This window comes from Pelobates fuscus, chromosome 5 (assembly GCF_036172605.1).
Source record: "Pelobates fuscus isolate aPelFus1 chromosome 5, aPelFus1.pri, whole genome shotgun sequence".
Taxonomy (NCBI): Eukaryota; Metazoa; Chordata; class Amphibia; order Anura; family Pelobatidae; genus Pelobates; species Pelobates fuscus.
The window spans coordinates 383049666-383066681 of record NC_086321.1 but is presented as its reverse complement, the minus strand read 5'-3'; the positions used below and the strand labels follow the sequence as shown (position 1 = coordinate 383066681).

The 17016-nt window shown below is 45.1% G+C and overlaps 1 protein-coding gene across 1 annotated transcript in view; it reads right to left on the bottom strand.

The window, feature by feature from the left end:
- The window catches only part of LOC134610475 (uncharacterized), a 52898-nt gene extending 50447 nt beyond the window's left edge, over window positions 1–2451 (bottom strand). Inside the window, exons 1-2 of the mRNA XM_063453444.1 lie at window positions 2334–2451; window positions 371–454 (exon numbers count right to left, since the gene is read on the bottom strand). Coding sequence (XP_063309514.1) covers window positions 371–454; window positions 2334–2382 — 133 coding nt within the window. The 5' untranslated portion in view covers window positions 2383–2451. The remainder of the gene's footprint in view (window positions 1–370; window positions 455–2333) is intronic.
- Between the last annotated feature and the right edge of the window lie 14565 nt (window positions 2452–17016).

Here is a 17016-nt window from a genome sequence, read left to right as displayed (position 1 = left end):
ATTACAGTAATATATTACATATAGCGCTAACATAGTAAATATCACAGTAATATATTACATATAGCGCTACCATAGTACATATTACAGTAATATATTACATATAGCGCTACCATAGTACATATTACAGTAATATATTACATATAGCGCTACCATAGTACATATTACAGTAATATATTACATATAGCGCTACCATAGTATATATTACATATAGCGCTACCATAGTACATATTACAGTAATATATTACATATAGCGCTACTGTAGTACATATCATTACTATACCAACATCAAATGAAGAAAGAGGAAGCTAGAATGTGACACAGGACATGTAAAGCACATGTGATGGGTGTGCAGCATAACATAGAGCCTTACCCGTCATGGAATCAGTGACTGCATGGAAGGCGGTTACAGGAGTGACAGTGTCATTAGTAATGCTGCCATCGTTACCTTTCACAGCTGAAAGAAAGTGACACAATGTATCAATATCCAAGTCAGAAATAACTTATTACATGTAAGAGTAACATATTATATATTGCGCTACCATGCCATAACACAGGAAACAGTAACATATTGCGCTTCCATTGTACATATTACAGTAATATATTACATATAGCGCTATCATAGTACATATTACAGTAATATATTACATATAGCGCTATCATAGTACATATTACAGTAATATATTACATATAGCGCTACCATAGTACATATTACAGTAATATATTACATATAGCGCTACCGTAGTACATATTACAGTAATATATTACATATAGCGCTAACATAGTAAATATCACAGTAATATATTACATATAGCGCTACCATAGTACATATTACAGTAATATATTACATACAGCGCTACCATAGTACATATTACAGTAATATATTACATGCAGCGCTACCATAGTACATATTACAGTAATATATTACATATAGCGCTACCATAGTACATATTACAGTAATATATTACATATAGCGCTACCATAGTACATATTACAGTAATATATTACATATAGCACTACCGTAGTAAATATCACAGTAATATATTACATATAGCGCTACCATAGTACATATTACAGTAATATATTACATATAGCGCTACCATAGTACATATTACAGTAATATATTACATATAGCGCTACCATAGTACATATTACAGTAATATATTACATATAGCGCTACCATAGTACATATTACAGTAATATATTACATATAGCGCTACCATAGTACATATTACAGTAATATATTACATATAGCGCTACCATAGTACATATTACAGTAATATATTACATATAGCGCTACCATAGTACATATTACAGTAATATATTACATATAGCGCTACCATTGTACATATTACCTCATAGTAAGATATACAATATTATAATACCATAATACATTAATATTACATGTAACAGTAACGTATTACCTCACAGTAAGATATACAACATTATACATTAATGTTACATATTACAGTAAGATATACATTATTATAATACCATAATACATTAATATTACATATTATATTAAAGACTCCCCTCATTGTAAGTCGTCACACTATTTTAGAACGGTTTGACTTCTTACTTGGGACCCACTTTGTGCTGGTAACATCCTGTCCGATGCTACGGTGGGGGAAAGCTTAGCTCAGAGCAATCAGCTGACACTGAATGGTTCGCTGATGCTGTGGTGGTTATGGTTCCTTTAACATGTTACATATTATGCTGCCATGCGCTGCCCATGGCTCGATTTCCAGCTGGTTCCTCTCTAGTTGTCTTCATCAAGCAATCAATCGTGATACAATTTTGATTCCAATTGATATATTTATCCTACCAATAGATCTTTCTCAGGATAACACAGACAGGATTATTCAGGGTTATTTACTAAAATGAGAATTCTTGGTGAATTTCAAAACATGTAAAAATACTTACTTTGAAAAACTGATCTTAAATTGCTACTTTAGAAAATAGCCCTGCCAGTTTGTCGCAGCCGTCAAATCGAACCCGTATTCTCTACCTGTTGCATTTCATATGAAAGCCATTTTTTTATATTTATGAGATATATTGACACCCTTAGGAAACGTCAATGAATGGAGAAGAGAGAGCAGGTCTAGATGAGAGAAATTTTGAACCAAGAGGTTTATCAAGGAAAAGGAAAGTTGTGCAGAATTGACTAAGGAATTGCAAACTTTGGACAAATAACGCCAGCATTGAAAAACAGCTGACCTTGAGAAGTTCTGCAATTTGACTATTTTGGCTGAAGGTTTGCAATTCTCTGCCAATTCTTTACTTCTTGTTGAGTGAATGAGCCACAAAGAGGCAAGAGAAGAGAAGCATGGTCTCACCCAAATTCAATGCACACAGTAGTATGAAGTATCCCTTGGTGGCTCCCATTGCGATGGAAGATGTCTTCTGTTCTTGCAGAGTGCCGTGTGGGTCGCTTGGTAAAAGTAACTCCCCTCCTCTCCCAGTCCAACCTGCAGGGCAGAGATAAGGCCTATCTGCCAGTTAACTCAATGTGTTTGCACGTTAGTGCACTGTGGATTGGTAAAAATGAACCCTTTTTACGTGCACTAGCAGCTCAAATGACAAAATAACATTTTAAGAGCAAATTAAACTTCATTCGTTAAACTAGGGATGGGCAAGTGAGCTGCAAAGAACCGAAAATGAAAATATAGCTGAATTTGTCATTCTCCAATGAAATTTAAAATTTAATGTTAATTTCTGACAATTCACACTATAGTTACTAACTCTGACAAGATTATTCATTAACCTGTAGATAAAAAAAAAAATGTAGGCTAAAAAAAAATAAATTCCTGAAACATAGAAACATGGAAAATGAAAACAATGATAGGCAAGATGACAATAACGCACCTAAACGCAACAGATGCAATGATAGCGCAGCGAGATCCTGGCAGGGAACGTTTAAATAGCGTGTGTAAAGAACGCTGGTATTGCAGATACCCCCTCCACTGTTTCCTCTTGAACTGCTAAAGGCTGAGTGATTATAGCTCGCAGTTCGGGTGTTGATCCGAACGTTCTCCAGACGAAGTACAGCATCCAAGTATATTCTCCCAGCAAATCAGACGGATACCCAAACATCAGCCTAGACTAGATGAAGGGTATTACCAGGGACGTTTTAGCCGCGAGGCCTTGCGGCTAACTGACATGCTGGGCTGGTTGCTGGGCGTGCGGGCGGTGCTGGCGAGGGAGCACTTCCCCTGAGCACTCTGCTCAGCTCCCTCATGCGCCGCCCGCAGAGTGAGGCTGGGAGCCGGAATATGACGTCATATTCCGGCTCCCAGCCTCACTCTGCGGGCAGCGTGCGAGGGAGCTGAGCAAAGTGCTCAGAGGAAGTGATCCCTTGCCAGCACCGCCCGCACGCCCAGCAGCCACTGGACCACCAGGGAGAAAGGGAACCCACCCCCAGCATTCCCAAAGGTAAGGAGGCAGGGGGGGAGGTTAAATTAAAAAAAAAAAAGTTTTAAGTGAGTGAGTGTGTGTCTGTTAGTGTGAGTGTGTGTCTGTTAGTGTGTGTCTGTTAGTGTGTGTCTGTTAGTGTGTATGTCTGTTTGTTAGTGTGTATGTCTGTTAATGTGTGTGTCTGTTAATGTGTGTGTCTGTTAATGTGTGTGTCTGTTAATGTGTGTGTCTGTTAGTGTGTGTCTGTTAATGTGTGTGTCTGACTTTGTGTGTGTGTGTCTGACTGTGTGTGTGTGTGTCTGACTGTGTGTGTGTGTCTCTGACTGTGTGTGTGTTTGCCTGTTAGTGTGAGCGTGTGTGTCTGTTAGGTAGTGTGTGTGTCTGTTAGTGTGTGTGTGTGTGAGTCTGACTGTGTGTGTGTGTCTGTTAGTGTGAGTGTGTTTGCCTGTGAGTGTGTGTGTCTGTTAGTGAGTGTGTGTTTCTGTTAGCTAGTGTATGCATATCTGTCAGGGAATGTGTGTGTGTATTTAGAAGGCGGGGCGGGGGAAGGGTTGGGTGGGGCTGGTGCAGGGGGGTGGGGGGCTGAGTTTTGTCCTGCCTAGGGCATCACAAAACCAGGATACACCACTGGGTATAACAGGAACAGTTTACAAATGTACAGGGTTTACGGTGACATATTCCTGGGGCATTCCCTACTGGACCTGAGAGGGGACAGTGACATATGTTCTGCAGTTACATTGGCTCTCAGGTCCAGGACACTCCTACACTACAACAATAATATAGTCCTTTCCCTGTGCCTGGGAGATAATTGAGTCACGCACTATACTAAACTCAATTATCTCCCAACACAAATAACACACATTTCCACAAAACTCAGAAAGTACCCCAAACTCCATGGAAACCCCACAAAAGTCATATCCCCTGATAGCTTTTATCTGCGGGACCAACATATTCAAAAATCACCCAGATCAGTTCAGGGATCCAGGAGTTTCATGGAAGTCTTAATTTGACCGACCGCACACGAGGCACCTGCCCAGACAGAGTTTCATGAAATTAGGTTGGTTTATTTCTGAAAGTATAAAAACTGAACATATCCACAAACGGATCCCCTGGCTCATAGGTAGCGTTTGTTCCCCTAGTTCGTGGGAACAAACCTACCGAATAGCGATCTCCTGGCTGGTCGCTGAAAAGAAGCAGGCGTTCGTGAAGTTGACTGGTGTTCAGGAAGTCGAGTGTCCGATTTTAGTTCCAGACACTCAGTGACCAAGTCCCGCTGTCTCCTTTCGTGCGACCAAGATGGCCGCAGTTTTCTCCCGCACATGGCGTTCGGCTATACGAACGGCGGCCACACAGAGAGAACCCTTAATTGGCGGTCTTCTTTGAAGTTAATGAGCCAGGGGGTGGTCGGTGTTTGGTAGTTTAAAAAGAAAAAGACACAGCACCAAGACCACTTCAATAAGATAAAATAGTCTGGATGCCTATAGTGTCCCTTTAAGTCTTTTAAAGTGTGTAGGTTAGCAGTCTTTGAATCTCTTGTTGTTTTGGATAATAAACCACATCACCCACAGCCATCCTGCTTGATCTAGACTGCATCTAAATTAAAGTGGTGCACACTTCTAGTTTTACCTATTAAACCTGTGAGCTTGCAATTAATAGACACAGGGTCTGGTTACTAATAGTTCTGAACAGACCCTGAGGAGCAGGGCAAGGCCTAGGCAGGAACAGGGACATGTGAGTCTGAAGGGAGTGTGTACAGAGGAATGTGGTAAAGTGGTTTTGGATGTTGGTGGAGTAGTAGGTGTGACAAACTCCCCTCTCCAAGTGAGTTTGCCATGAACTCCTGGAGGAGCCTGCTTGCCAGCCTCCTGCCCACAGACTATGGGCCCTGCAGGGAAACCTGTAAAAGACTACGGAACTTGACCGGCTGTTACCACTGATTTCCCTGGAACTGTGCACGGTCGGTCAAAACTATGACTTCCAGGAAATTCCTGAACTCCTGAACAACTGATCTGGGTGATTTTTGGATATGTTGTTCACCCAGATCGGGGCTATCAGCGGATGTAACATTTGTGGGGTACATTTGGGACTTATTAGAAATGTGTGTTTTTTCTTTGCTTGGAGATAATTGGATTAGAATCAGTGCAGTTACTGATGCAATGATCTCCCAAGCAGAGGCGAGGGATTGTGTGTCATGTGCGGGAGTGCCTTACATTGTAAATGTGTTATTATTAGTTTGTAAGTTTGTGTCCCTGTCCCCAACAAGGTCCATGTGGGCGTACCCCTTGCTTGGGGACTTGAATAAAAGTGCGGCACCATTAAATTCTATTCCAGCTTACACTCCAAAACTTTGTGTCGTCCTGTTATTGGAGGGAAAGAAGATTTACTCCTGTGTCTGCTGTTCCAGCTTGCAGGAGATTCAACAAGGAAAGTCATTGTAAGGACTAGAGCAAATTCCCCATTCGGCTCTAGGATGGAGCAGTTCCAGAGCCCCAGTCAAGCCACGGCGACTGTGGAAAGAAGTGCTGTTGTTTGTCCCCTGTTCCAGCTAGTAAGTGGTCCTTGGCGGAGGTACCCAGCCGGGGTACAGGGAGGTGGGATGGGTAGGCTAGTATAAATAGGTTGCCATCTTACAGTATAGCAGCCACCTTAATTATCAGTTGGGAACAGCTTCCCACCCTACCTTTAATTGTTTTATGTCTGTTTGTCTGTATGTTTTGTTTGTTGCAGCTTGTTTGCCAAGAAAGGCGTGGTGGAAGCCCAGTGGGCATTGTGGGAGCCTAGTGGGCTATATGGGTGCCCAGTGAGTATGTGGGAGCCCAGCGGGCTTGTGGATGCCTAACCGTCGTGTGGTGTTATATGGCCCTTGTCAACCGGGGGTTGGACCAGCGGTCTGTGGAAAGTGGAAAAATGTAGGCTAAAAAAAAATAAATTCCTGAAACATAGAAACATGGAAAATGAAAACAATGATAGGCAAGATGACAATAACGCACCTAAACGCAACAGATGCAATGATAGCGCAGCGAGATCCTGGCAGGGAACGTTTAAATAGCGTGTGTAAAGAACGCTGGTATTGCAGATACCCCCTCCACTGTTTCCTCTTGAACTGCTAAAGGCTGAGTGATTATAGCTCGCAGTTCGGGTGTTGATCCGAACGTTCTCCAGACGAAGTACAGCATCCAAGTATATTCTCCCAGCAAATCAGACGGATACCCAAACATCAGCCTAGACTAGATGAAGGGTATTACCAGGGACGTTTTAGCCGCGAGGCCTTGCGGCTAACTGACATGCTGGGCTGGTTGCTGGGCGTGCGGGCGGTGCTGGCGAGGGAGCACTTCCCCTGAGCACTCTGCTCAGCTCCCTCATGCGCCGCCCGCAGAGTGAGGCTGGGAGCCGGAATATGACGTCATATTCCGGCTCCCAGCCTCACTCTGCGGGCAGCGTGCGAGGGAGCTGAGCAAAGTGCTCAGAGGAAGTGATCCCTTGCCAGCACCGCCCGCACGCCCAGCAGCCACTGGACCACCAGGGAGAAAGGGAACCCACCCCCAGCATTCCCAAAGGTAAGGAGGCAGGGGGGGGAGGTTAAATTAAAAAAAAAAAAGTTTTAAGTGAGTGAGTGTGTGTCTGTTAGTGTGAGTGTGTGTCTGTTAGTGTGTGTCTGTTAGTGTGTGTCTGTTAGTGTGTATGTCTGTTTGTTAGTGTGTGTGTCTGTTAATGTGTGTGTCTGTTAATGTGTGTGTCTGTTAATGTGTGTGTCTGTTAATGTGTGTGTCTGACTTTGTGTGTGTGTGTCTGACTGTGTGTGTGTGTGTGTCTGACTGTGTGTGTGTGTCTCTGACTGTGTGTGTGTTTGCCTGTTAGTGTGAGCGTGTGTGTCTGTTAGGTAGTGTGTGTGTGTCTGTTAGTGTGTGTGTGTGAGTCTGACTGTGTGTGTGTGTCTGTTAGTGTGAGTGTGTTTGCCTGTGAGTGTGTGTGTCTGTTAGTGAGTGTGTGTTTCTGTTAGCTAGTGTATGCATATCTGTCAGGGAATGTGTGTGTGTATTTAGAAGGCGGGGCGGGGGAAGGGTTGGGTGGGGCTGGTGCAGGGGGGTGGGGGGCTGAGTTTTGTCCTGCCTAGGGCATCACAAAACCAGGATACACCACTGGGTATAACAGGAACAGTTTACAAATGTACAGGGTTTACGGTGACATATTCCTGGGGCATTCCCTACTGGACCTGAGAGGGGACAGTGACATATGTTCTGCAGTTACATTGGCTCTCAGGTCCAGGACACTCCTACACTACAACAATAATATAGTCCTTTCCCTGTGCCTGGGAGATAATTGAGTCACGCACTATACTAAACTCAATTATCTCCCAACACAAATAACACACATTTCCACAAAACTCAGAAAGTACCCCAAACTCCATGGAAACCCCACAAAAGTCATATCCCCTGATAGCTTTTATCTGCGGGACCAACATATTCAAAAATCACCCAGATCAGTTCAGGGATCCAGGAGTTTCATGGAAGTCTTAATTTGACCGACCGCACACGAGGCACCTGCCCAGACAGAGTTTCATGAAATTAGGTTGGTTTATTTCTGAAAGTATAAAAACTGAACATATCCACAAACGGATCCCCTGGCTCATAGGTAGCGTTTGTTCCCCTAGTTCGTGGGAACAAACCTACCGAATAGCGATCTCCTGGCTGGTCGCTGAAAAGAAGCAGGCGTTCGTGAAGTTGACTGGTGTTCAGGAAGTCGAGTGTCCGATTTTAGTTCCAGACACTCAGTGACCAAGTCCCGCTGTCTCCTTTCGTGCGACCAAGATGGCCGCAGTTTTCTCCCGCACATGGCGTTCGGCTATACGAACGGCGGCCACACAGAGAGAACCCTTAATTGGCGGTCTTCTTTGAAGTTAATGAGCCAGGGGGTGGTCGGTGTTTGGTAGTTTAAAAAGAAAAAGACACAGCACCAAGACCACTTCAATAAGATAAAATAGTCTGGATGCCTATAGTGTCCCTTTAAGTCTTTTAAAGTGTGTAGGTTAGCAGTCTTTGAATCTCTTGTTGTTTTGGATAATAAACCACATCACCCACAGCCATCCTGCTTGATCTAGACTGCATCTAAATTAAAGTGGTGCACACTTCTAGTTTTACCTATTAAACCTGTGAGCTTGCAATTAATAGACACAGGGTCTGGTTACTAATAGTTCTGAACAGACCCTGAGGAGCAGGGCAAGGCCTAGGCAGGAACAGGGACATGTGAGTCTGAAGGGAGTGTGTACAGAGGAATGTGGTAAAGTGGTTTTGGATGTTGGTGGAGTAGTAGGTGTGACAAACTCCCCTCTCCAAGTGAGTTTGCCATGAACTCCTGGAGGAGCCTGCTTGCCAGCCTCCTGCCCACAGACTATGGGCCCTGCAGGGAAACCTGTAAAAGACTACGGAACTTGACCGGCTGTTACCACTGATTTCCCTGGAACTGTGCACGGTCGGTCAAAACTATGACTTCCAGGAAATTCCTGAACTCCTGAACAACTGATCTGGGTGATTTTTGGATATGTTGTTCACCCAGATCGGGGCTATCAGCGGATGTAACATTTGTGGGGTACATTTGGGACTTATTAGAAATGTGTGTTTTTTCTTTGCTTGGAGATAATTGGATTAGAATCAGTGCAGTTACTGATGCAATGATCTCCCAAGCAGAGGCGAGGGATTGTGTGTCATGTGCGGGAGTGCCTTACATTGTAAATGTGTTATTATTAGTTTGTAAGTTTGTGTCCCTGTCCCCAACAAGGTCCATGTGGGCGTACCCCTTGCTTGGGGACTTGAATAAAAGTGCGGCACCATTAAATTCTATTCCAGCTTACACTCCAAAACTTTGTGTCGTCCTGTTATTGGAGGGAAAGAAGATTTACTCCTGTGTCTGCTGTTCCAGCTTGCAGGAGATTCAACAAGGAAAGTCATTGTAAGGACTAGAGCAAATTCCCCATTCGGCTCTAGGATGGAGCAGTTCCAGAGCCCCAGTCAAGCCACGGCGACTGTGGAAAGAAGTGCTGTTGTTTGTCCCCTGTTCCAGCTAGTAAGTGGTCCTTGGCGGAGGTACCCAGCCGGGGTACAGGGAGGTGGGATGGGTAGGCTAGTATAAATAGGTTGCCATCTTACAGTATAGCAGCCACCTTAATTATCAGTTGGGAACAGCTTCCCACCCTACCTTTAATTGTTTTATGTCTGTTTGTCTGTATGTTTTGTTTGTTGCAGCTTGTTTGCCAAGAAAGGCGTGGTGGAAGCCCAGTGGGCATTGTGGGAGCCTAGTGGGCTATATGGGTGCCCAGTGAGTATGTGGGAGCCCAGCGGGCTTGTGGATGCCTAACCGTCGTGTGGTGTTATATGGCCCTTGTCAACCGGGGGTTGGACCAGCGGTCTGTGGAAAGTGGAAAAATGTAGGCTAAAAAAAAATAAATTCCTGAAACATAGAAACATGGAAAATGAAAACAATGATAGGCAAGATGACAATAACGCACCTAAACGCAACAGATGCAATGATAGCGCAGCGAGATCCTGGCAGGGAACGTTTAAATAGCGTGTGTAAAGAACGCTGGTATTGCAGATACCCCCTCCACTGTTTCCTCTTGAACTGCTAAAGGCTGAGTGATTATAGCTCGCAGTTCGGGTGTTGATCCGAACGTTCTCCAGACGAAGTACAGCATCCAAGTATATTCTCCCAGCAAATCAGACGGATACCCAAACATCAGCCTAGACTAGATGAAGGGTATTACCAGGGACGTTTTAGCCGCGAGGCCTTGCGGCTAACTGACATGCTGGGCTGGTTGCTGGGCGTGCGGGCGGTGCTGGCGAGGGAGCACTTCCCCTGAGCACTCTGCTCAGCTCCCTCATGCGCCGCCCGCAGAGTGAGGCTGGGAGCCGGAATATGACGTCATATTCCGGCTCCCAGCCTCACTCTGCGGGCAGCGTGCGAGGGAGCTGAGCAAAGTGCTCAGAGGAAGTGATCCCTTGCCAGCACCGCCCGCACGCCCAGCAGCCACTGGACCACCAGGGAGAAAGGGAACCCACCCCCAGCATTCCCAAAGGTAAGGAGGCAGGGGGGGGAGGTTAAATTAAAAAAAAAAAAGTTTTAAGTGAGTGAGTGTGTGTCTGTTAGTGTGAGTGTGTGTCTGTTAGTGTGTGTCTGTTAGTGTGTGTCTGTTAGTGTGTATGTCTGTTTGTTAGTGTGTGTGTCTGTTAATGTGTGTGTCTGTTAATGTGTGTGTCTGTTAATGTGTGTGTCTGTTAATGTGTGTGTCTGACTTTGTGTGTGTGTGTCTGACTGTGTGTGTGTGTGTGTCTGACTGTGTGTGTGTGTCTCTGACTGTGTGTGTGTTTGCCTGTTAGTGTGAGCGTGTGTGTCTGTTAGGTAGTGTGTGTGTGTCTGTTAGTGTGTGTGTGTGAGTCTGACTGTGTGTGTGTGTCTGTTAGTGTGAGTGTGTTTGCCTGTGAGTGTGTGTGTCTGTTAGTGAGTGTGTGTTTCTGTTAGCTAGTGTATGCATATCTGTCAGTGAATGTGTGTGTGTATTTAGAAGGCGGGGCGGGGGAAGGGTTGGGTGGGGCTGGTGCAGGGGGGTGGGGGGCTGAGTTTTGTCCTGCCTAGGGCATCACAAAACCAGGATACACCACTGGGTATAACAGGAACAGTTTACAAATGTACAGGGTTTACGGTGACATATTCCTGGGGCATTCCCTACTGGACCTGAGAGGGGACAGTGACATATGTTCTGCAGTTACATTGGCTCTCAGGTCCAGGACACTCCTACACTACAACAATAATATAGTCCTTTCCCTGTGCCTGGGAGATAATTGAGTCACGCACTATACTAAACTCAATTATCTCCCAACACAAATAACACACATTTCCACAAAACTCAGAAAGTACCCCAAACTCCATGGAAACCCCACAAAAGTCATATCCCCTGATAGCTTTTATCTGCGGGACCAACATATTCAAAAATCACCCAGATCAGTTCAGGGATCCAGGAGTTTCATGGAAGTCTTAATTTGACCGACCGCACACGAGGCACCTGCCCAGACAGAGTTTCATGAAATTAGGTTGGTTTATTTCTGAAAGTATAAAAACTGAACATATCCACAAACGGATCCCCTGGCTCATAGGTAGCGTTTGTTCCCCTAGTTCGTGGGAACAAACCTACCGAATAGCGATCTCCTGGCTGGTCGCTGAAAAGAAGCAGGCGTTCGTGAAGTTGACTGGTGTTCAGGAAGTCGAGTGTCCGATTTTAGTTCCAGACACTCAGTGACCAAGTCCCGCTGTCTCCTTTCGTGCGACCAAGATGGCCGCAGTTTTCTCCCGCACATGGCGTTCGGCTATACGAACGGCGGCCACACAGAGAGAACCCTTAATTGGCGGTCTTCTTTGAAGTTAATGAGCCAGGGGGTGGTCGGTGTTTGGTAGTTTAAAAAGAAAAAGACACAGCACCAAGACCACTTCAATAAGATAAAATAGTCTGGATGCCTATAGTGTCCCTTTAAGTCTTTTAAAGTGTGTAGGTTAGCAGTCTTTGAATCTCTTGTTGTTTTGGATAATAAACCACATCACCCACAGCCATCCTGCTTGATCTAGACTGCATCTAAATTAAAGTGGTGCACACTTCTAGTTTTACCTATTAAACCTGTGAGCTTGCAATTAATAGACACAGGGTCTGGTTACTAATAGTTCTGAACAGACCCTGAGGAGCAGGGCAAGGCCTAGGCAGGAACAGGGACATGTGAGTCTGAAGGGAGTGTGTACAGAGGAATGTGGTAAAGTGGTTTTGGATGTTGGTGGAGTAGTAGGTGTGACAAACTCCCCTCTCCAAGTGAGTTTGCCATGAACTCCTGGAGGAGCCTGCTTGCCAGCCTCCTGCCCACAGACTATGGGCCCTGCAGGGAAACCTGTAAAAGACTACGGAACTTGACCGGCTGTTACCACTGATTTCCCTGGAACTGTGCACGGTCGGTCAAAACTATGACTTCCAGGAAATTCCTGAACTCCTGAACAACTGATCTGGGTGATTTTTGGATATGTTGTTCACCCAGATCGGGGCTATCAGCGGATGTAACATTTGTGGGGTACATTTGGGACTTATTAGAAATGTGTGTTTTTTCTTTGCTTGGAGATAATTGGATTAGAATCAGTGCAGTTACTGATGCAATGATCTCCCAAGCAGAGGCGAGGGATTGTGTGTCATGTGCGGGAGTGCCTTACATTGTAAATGTGTTATTATTAGTTTGTAAGTTTGTGTCCCTGTCCCCAACAAGGTCCATGTGGGCGTACCCCTTGCTTGGGGACTTGAATAAAAGTGCGGCACCATTAAATTCTATTCCAGCTTACACTCCAAAACTTTGTGTCGTCCTGTTATTGGAGGGAAAGAAGATTTACTCCTGTGTCTGCTGTTCCAGCTTGCAGGAGATTCAACAAGGAAAGTCATTGTAAGGACTAGAGCAAATTCCCCATTCGGCTCTAGGATGGAGCAGTTCCAGAGCCCCAGTCAAGCCACGGCGACTGTGGAAAGAAGTGCTGTTGTTTGTCCCCTGTTCCAGCTAGTAAGTGGTCCTTGGCGGAGGTACCCAGCCGGGGTACAGGGAGGTGGGATGGGTAGGCTAGTATAAATAGGTTGCCATCTTACAGTATAGCAGCCACCTTAATTATCAGTTGGGAACAGCTTCCCACCCTACCTTTAATTGTTTTATGTCTGTTTGTCTGTATGTTTTGTTTGTTGCAGCTTGTTTGCCAAGAAAGGCGTGGTGGAAGCCCAGTGGGCATTGTGGGAGCCTAGTGGGCTATATGGGTGCCCAGTGAGTATGTGGGAGCCCAGCGGGCTTGTGGATGCCTAACCGTCGTGTGGTGTTATATGGCCCTTGTCAACCGGGGGTTGGACCAGCGGTCTGTGGAAAGTGGATGAGTAGGGCTATCCCTCCCCTAACCTCAGGTACAGTGATGGATAACGGACATGCCCACTGGGCCAACTAACCGGCTAGTGGTTAGCATTACGCAATGGAAGGCCCAAGAAAGGCCTTGTACTGGTTGGAACGAGGGGGGATGGGGGCAGCTGCCCTAAGTTATGGTTGGCTGGCAATGTGGTACTCATCCATTTACTGAGTAATTATGTGTATAGTGTTTTATGTTATAATGTTGAAGTTTAAAGATTTATATATTTATATTTTAATAAAGCTGTGGCCTATTTAATCCAAAGCACAGTCTGGTCTGTTTCATTTAAGCAAAGTTGGGGTTTATCAAAGGGTGTCAGGTTACCTGAGGCCTCTACCTCTAAGGGAGGTAGAGACTTGGTGGTGTATCCATCCAGGCGAGCTGTTCCTCCCGTTCCTCGCGGTTCATCCAGTCACTTAAACACCGGCCGCGAGGAATCCACGTCCTTTTCTAGCAGGACGCTCAATACGTGACGTCATGACGCTATCACGAGCTATCTGTCACTCAAGTGTCCGATATCCAATCGGTACTTGTCAGAGGCGTGATTTCCATCCAGAGCCAGGGTATTTAAGCTTACTCCTTACTTCAGCTCATTGCCCTGTCGTGGTTCTAGCTTGTCTAGTCACTCAGTGCTCTGGTATTCTAGTTTGCTTTATTGGTTTTGACTCGGCTCGTTGTACTACCCTGCTTCTCTGTTATCCCTTGACCCGGCTTGTCTCTCGCTTATCTGTCTTCTCGTTCCCTCGACCTCGGCTTGTCTCTGACTATTCTTTACTCTCGGTACGTTAGTCCGGCCATTCTAAGGCCCGGTATACGTACCTTTCCACTCTTTGTACTCTGCGTGTTGGATCCCTGTCCCGATCCTGACATTACGACAGGGCCAATGGATCCTGCAGGTACAAACAGTCAGCTTGGTTCTTCGGATCCCAGGTTTGACGCCATGGAACATAGGATGGATCAGATGGCTTTGGCACTACAGGCACTTTTGTCTCGTGCTAGTAATCCACCTGAGGAGACACGTACTCCTTCTATCTCTCCTGCAGTCTCAGGTCTAGAGGTAGCCACTGTAGGTGCTTCTTCCCGTATTACCCCACCAGTACGTTATGGCGGGTCACCGGAGAGGTGTCGTGGCTTTCTAAACCAGATTAGCATCCATTTCGAATTACAACCCCGCTCTTATCCTACAGATAGAGCAAAGGTTGGATTTATTATTACTCTACTCATTGAAAAAGCTTTGAGATGGGCCAATCCTTTATGGGAGAATGATAATCCACTCGTCTATAATTATAATGCCTTTGTAGCTGCGTTTAGAAGAACTTTTGACCCTCCTGGCAGAAAGGTCAATGCAGCTAGATTAATGTTGCGCCTTAAACAGGACAATCGAACACTTGTGGATTATGCACTAGAGTTCAGATCCTTGGCGGCAGAAGTTAAGTGGAACGAACAGGCTTATATAGATGTGTTTCTGAATGGGTTATCAGATATAATCCTTGACGAGGTCGCTACTAGAGAACTCCCTGAAAATTTGGAGGATTTAATTTCTTTTATATCTCGTATTGATGAACGCTTAAGAGAGAGGCAGAACACTCGAGATAGGACCCGTAGACCCTCCTTTAAACTAGCGCCTACCTTTCAAATCTCTGAGTTCGAAGACTTACGTATTCCTGAACCTATGCAGATAGGCAGTACTCATCTCACTGAAAGGGAGAGACAGTACAGGAGAAGGGAGGGTTTATGTATGTATTGTGGAGTCAGGGGTCATTTACGCCTAAATTGTCCCAATCGTTCGGGAAACGCTCGCACCTAAGTTCCTCTAGAGGACAGGCCTTGGGTGTTTCTACTTTGTCCTCTATTCACAACTACAAGGAGCTCAGGCTTGTGTTACCCGTTTCTTTAAAGTGGGAGAAGGGAGTAGTTAAGACTATGGCACTAATCGATTCTGGAGCTGCTGAGAGCTTTATAGATCAGGGTTTTGCTGCCAAGCATGCTATTCCATCCCAGTTAAAAGAGACACCTCTGGCTGTCGAGGCCATCGATGGTAGACCGTTACTTGAGCCTGTTATTTTCCATGAGACCATACCGATTAACTTGACTGTTGGCATCCTGCATAAGGAGGATATATCCTTGATGCTCATTTCTTCTCCGTCTATTCCCATAGTTCTGGGGTACTCCTGGCTGAGGAGACACAACCCTATTATTAATTGGGAATCAGGGGAGATAGTTTCGTGGGGAGAGGATTGTCAAGAAAAATGCTTGCGGAAGGTCTTACCTCTTGGATTAACTAATACATCAAATACCTCTGACAAGTCTACAGAGACACAAATTCCGCCTCAGTATCTAGATTTAAAGGCAGTATTTGACAAAAAGAAAGCCGATACCTTACCTCCACACAGGTCCTTTGATTGCAAAATTAACCTACTCCCTGGTACCATGCCTCCCAGAGGTCATGTATACCCATTATCTATAAAGGAGAACTCAGTCCTAGAGGAATATATTCACGAGAATTTAGACAAGGGATTCATCAGGAGGTCCTCCTCCCCTGCCGGGGCTGGATTTTTTTTTGTTAAAAAGAAAGATGGTTCTTTGAGACCTTGTATTGATTATCGAGGCTTGAATAAGATAACCATTAAAAATGCCTACCCGATTCCCTTGATCACCGAACTCTTCGATCGTTTGAAGGGCTCTACAATTTTCACCAAATTAGACCTCAGAGGGGCATATAACTTGGTGAGAATCCAGCAGGGACATGAGTGGATGACGGCATTCAATACTCGATATGGCCACTATGAATATACTGTCATGCCTTTTGGGTTATGCAATGCGCCAGCAGTATTCCAAGATCTGATTAATGAGGTTCTTAGGGAATTTCAGCAAGAGTGCGTCATTGTATACCTAGATGATATACTCATTCATTCTAGTGACATTGAGATTCATCACAAGCAAGTCAGGAGGGTTTTGCACAAGCTTCTCCAGCATGGCTTGTACTGCAAGTTGGAGAAATGTAGCTTTGATCAAACCCAGGTAACCTTTCTCGGCTATGTGATCTCTGGGGAGGGATTTAAGATGGATCCGGATAAGCTCCAATCCATTCTAGAATGGCCTTTACCCACAGGTCTTAAAGCCATACAGAGATTTATTGGGTTTTCCAATTATTATAGGCGCTTTATTAAGGGCTATTCTTCCATTATTGCACCTATCACTAACATGACCAAACAGGGGGCTGACACTAAGAATTGGACTACTGAAGCTCTCCTTGCGTTCAAGACTCTCAAGGAGCTTTTCGCTTCCGCTCCAATTTTAGTTCACCCTGACACTTCTCTGCCTTTTTTGCTCGAGGTAGACGCATCAGAGACTGGTTTAGGTGCTGTTCTATCCCAAAGGTTGGGTGTTGATAAACCATTACATCCATGTGGATTTTTCTCTAAAAAACTGACCGGTACTGAGAGCAGGTATGACATTGGTGACAGAGAATTACTAGCGGTTATCAAGGCTTTGAAAGAATGGAGACATTTATTGGAAGGTACATTACATCCTGTTACCATCCTGACAGACCACAAAAACTTGTCCTATATCGGAGAGGCCAAGCGTCTGTCCTCCAGGCAGGCTCGTTGGTCGTTGTTTCTTACCCATTTCAATTACGTTCTGACT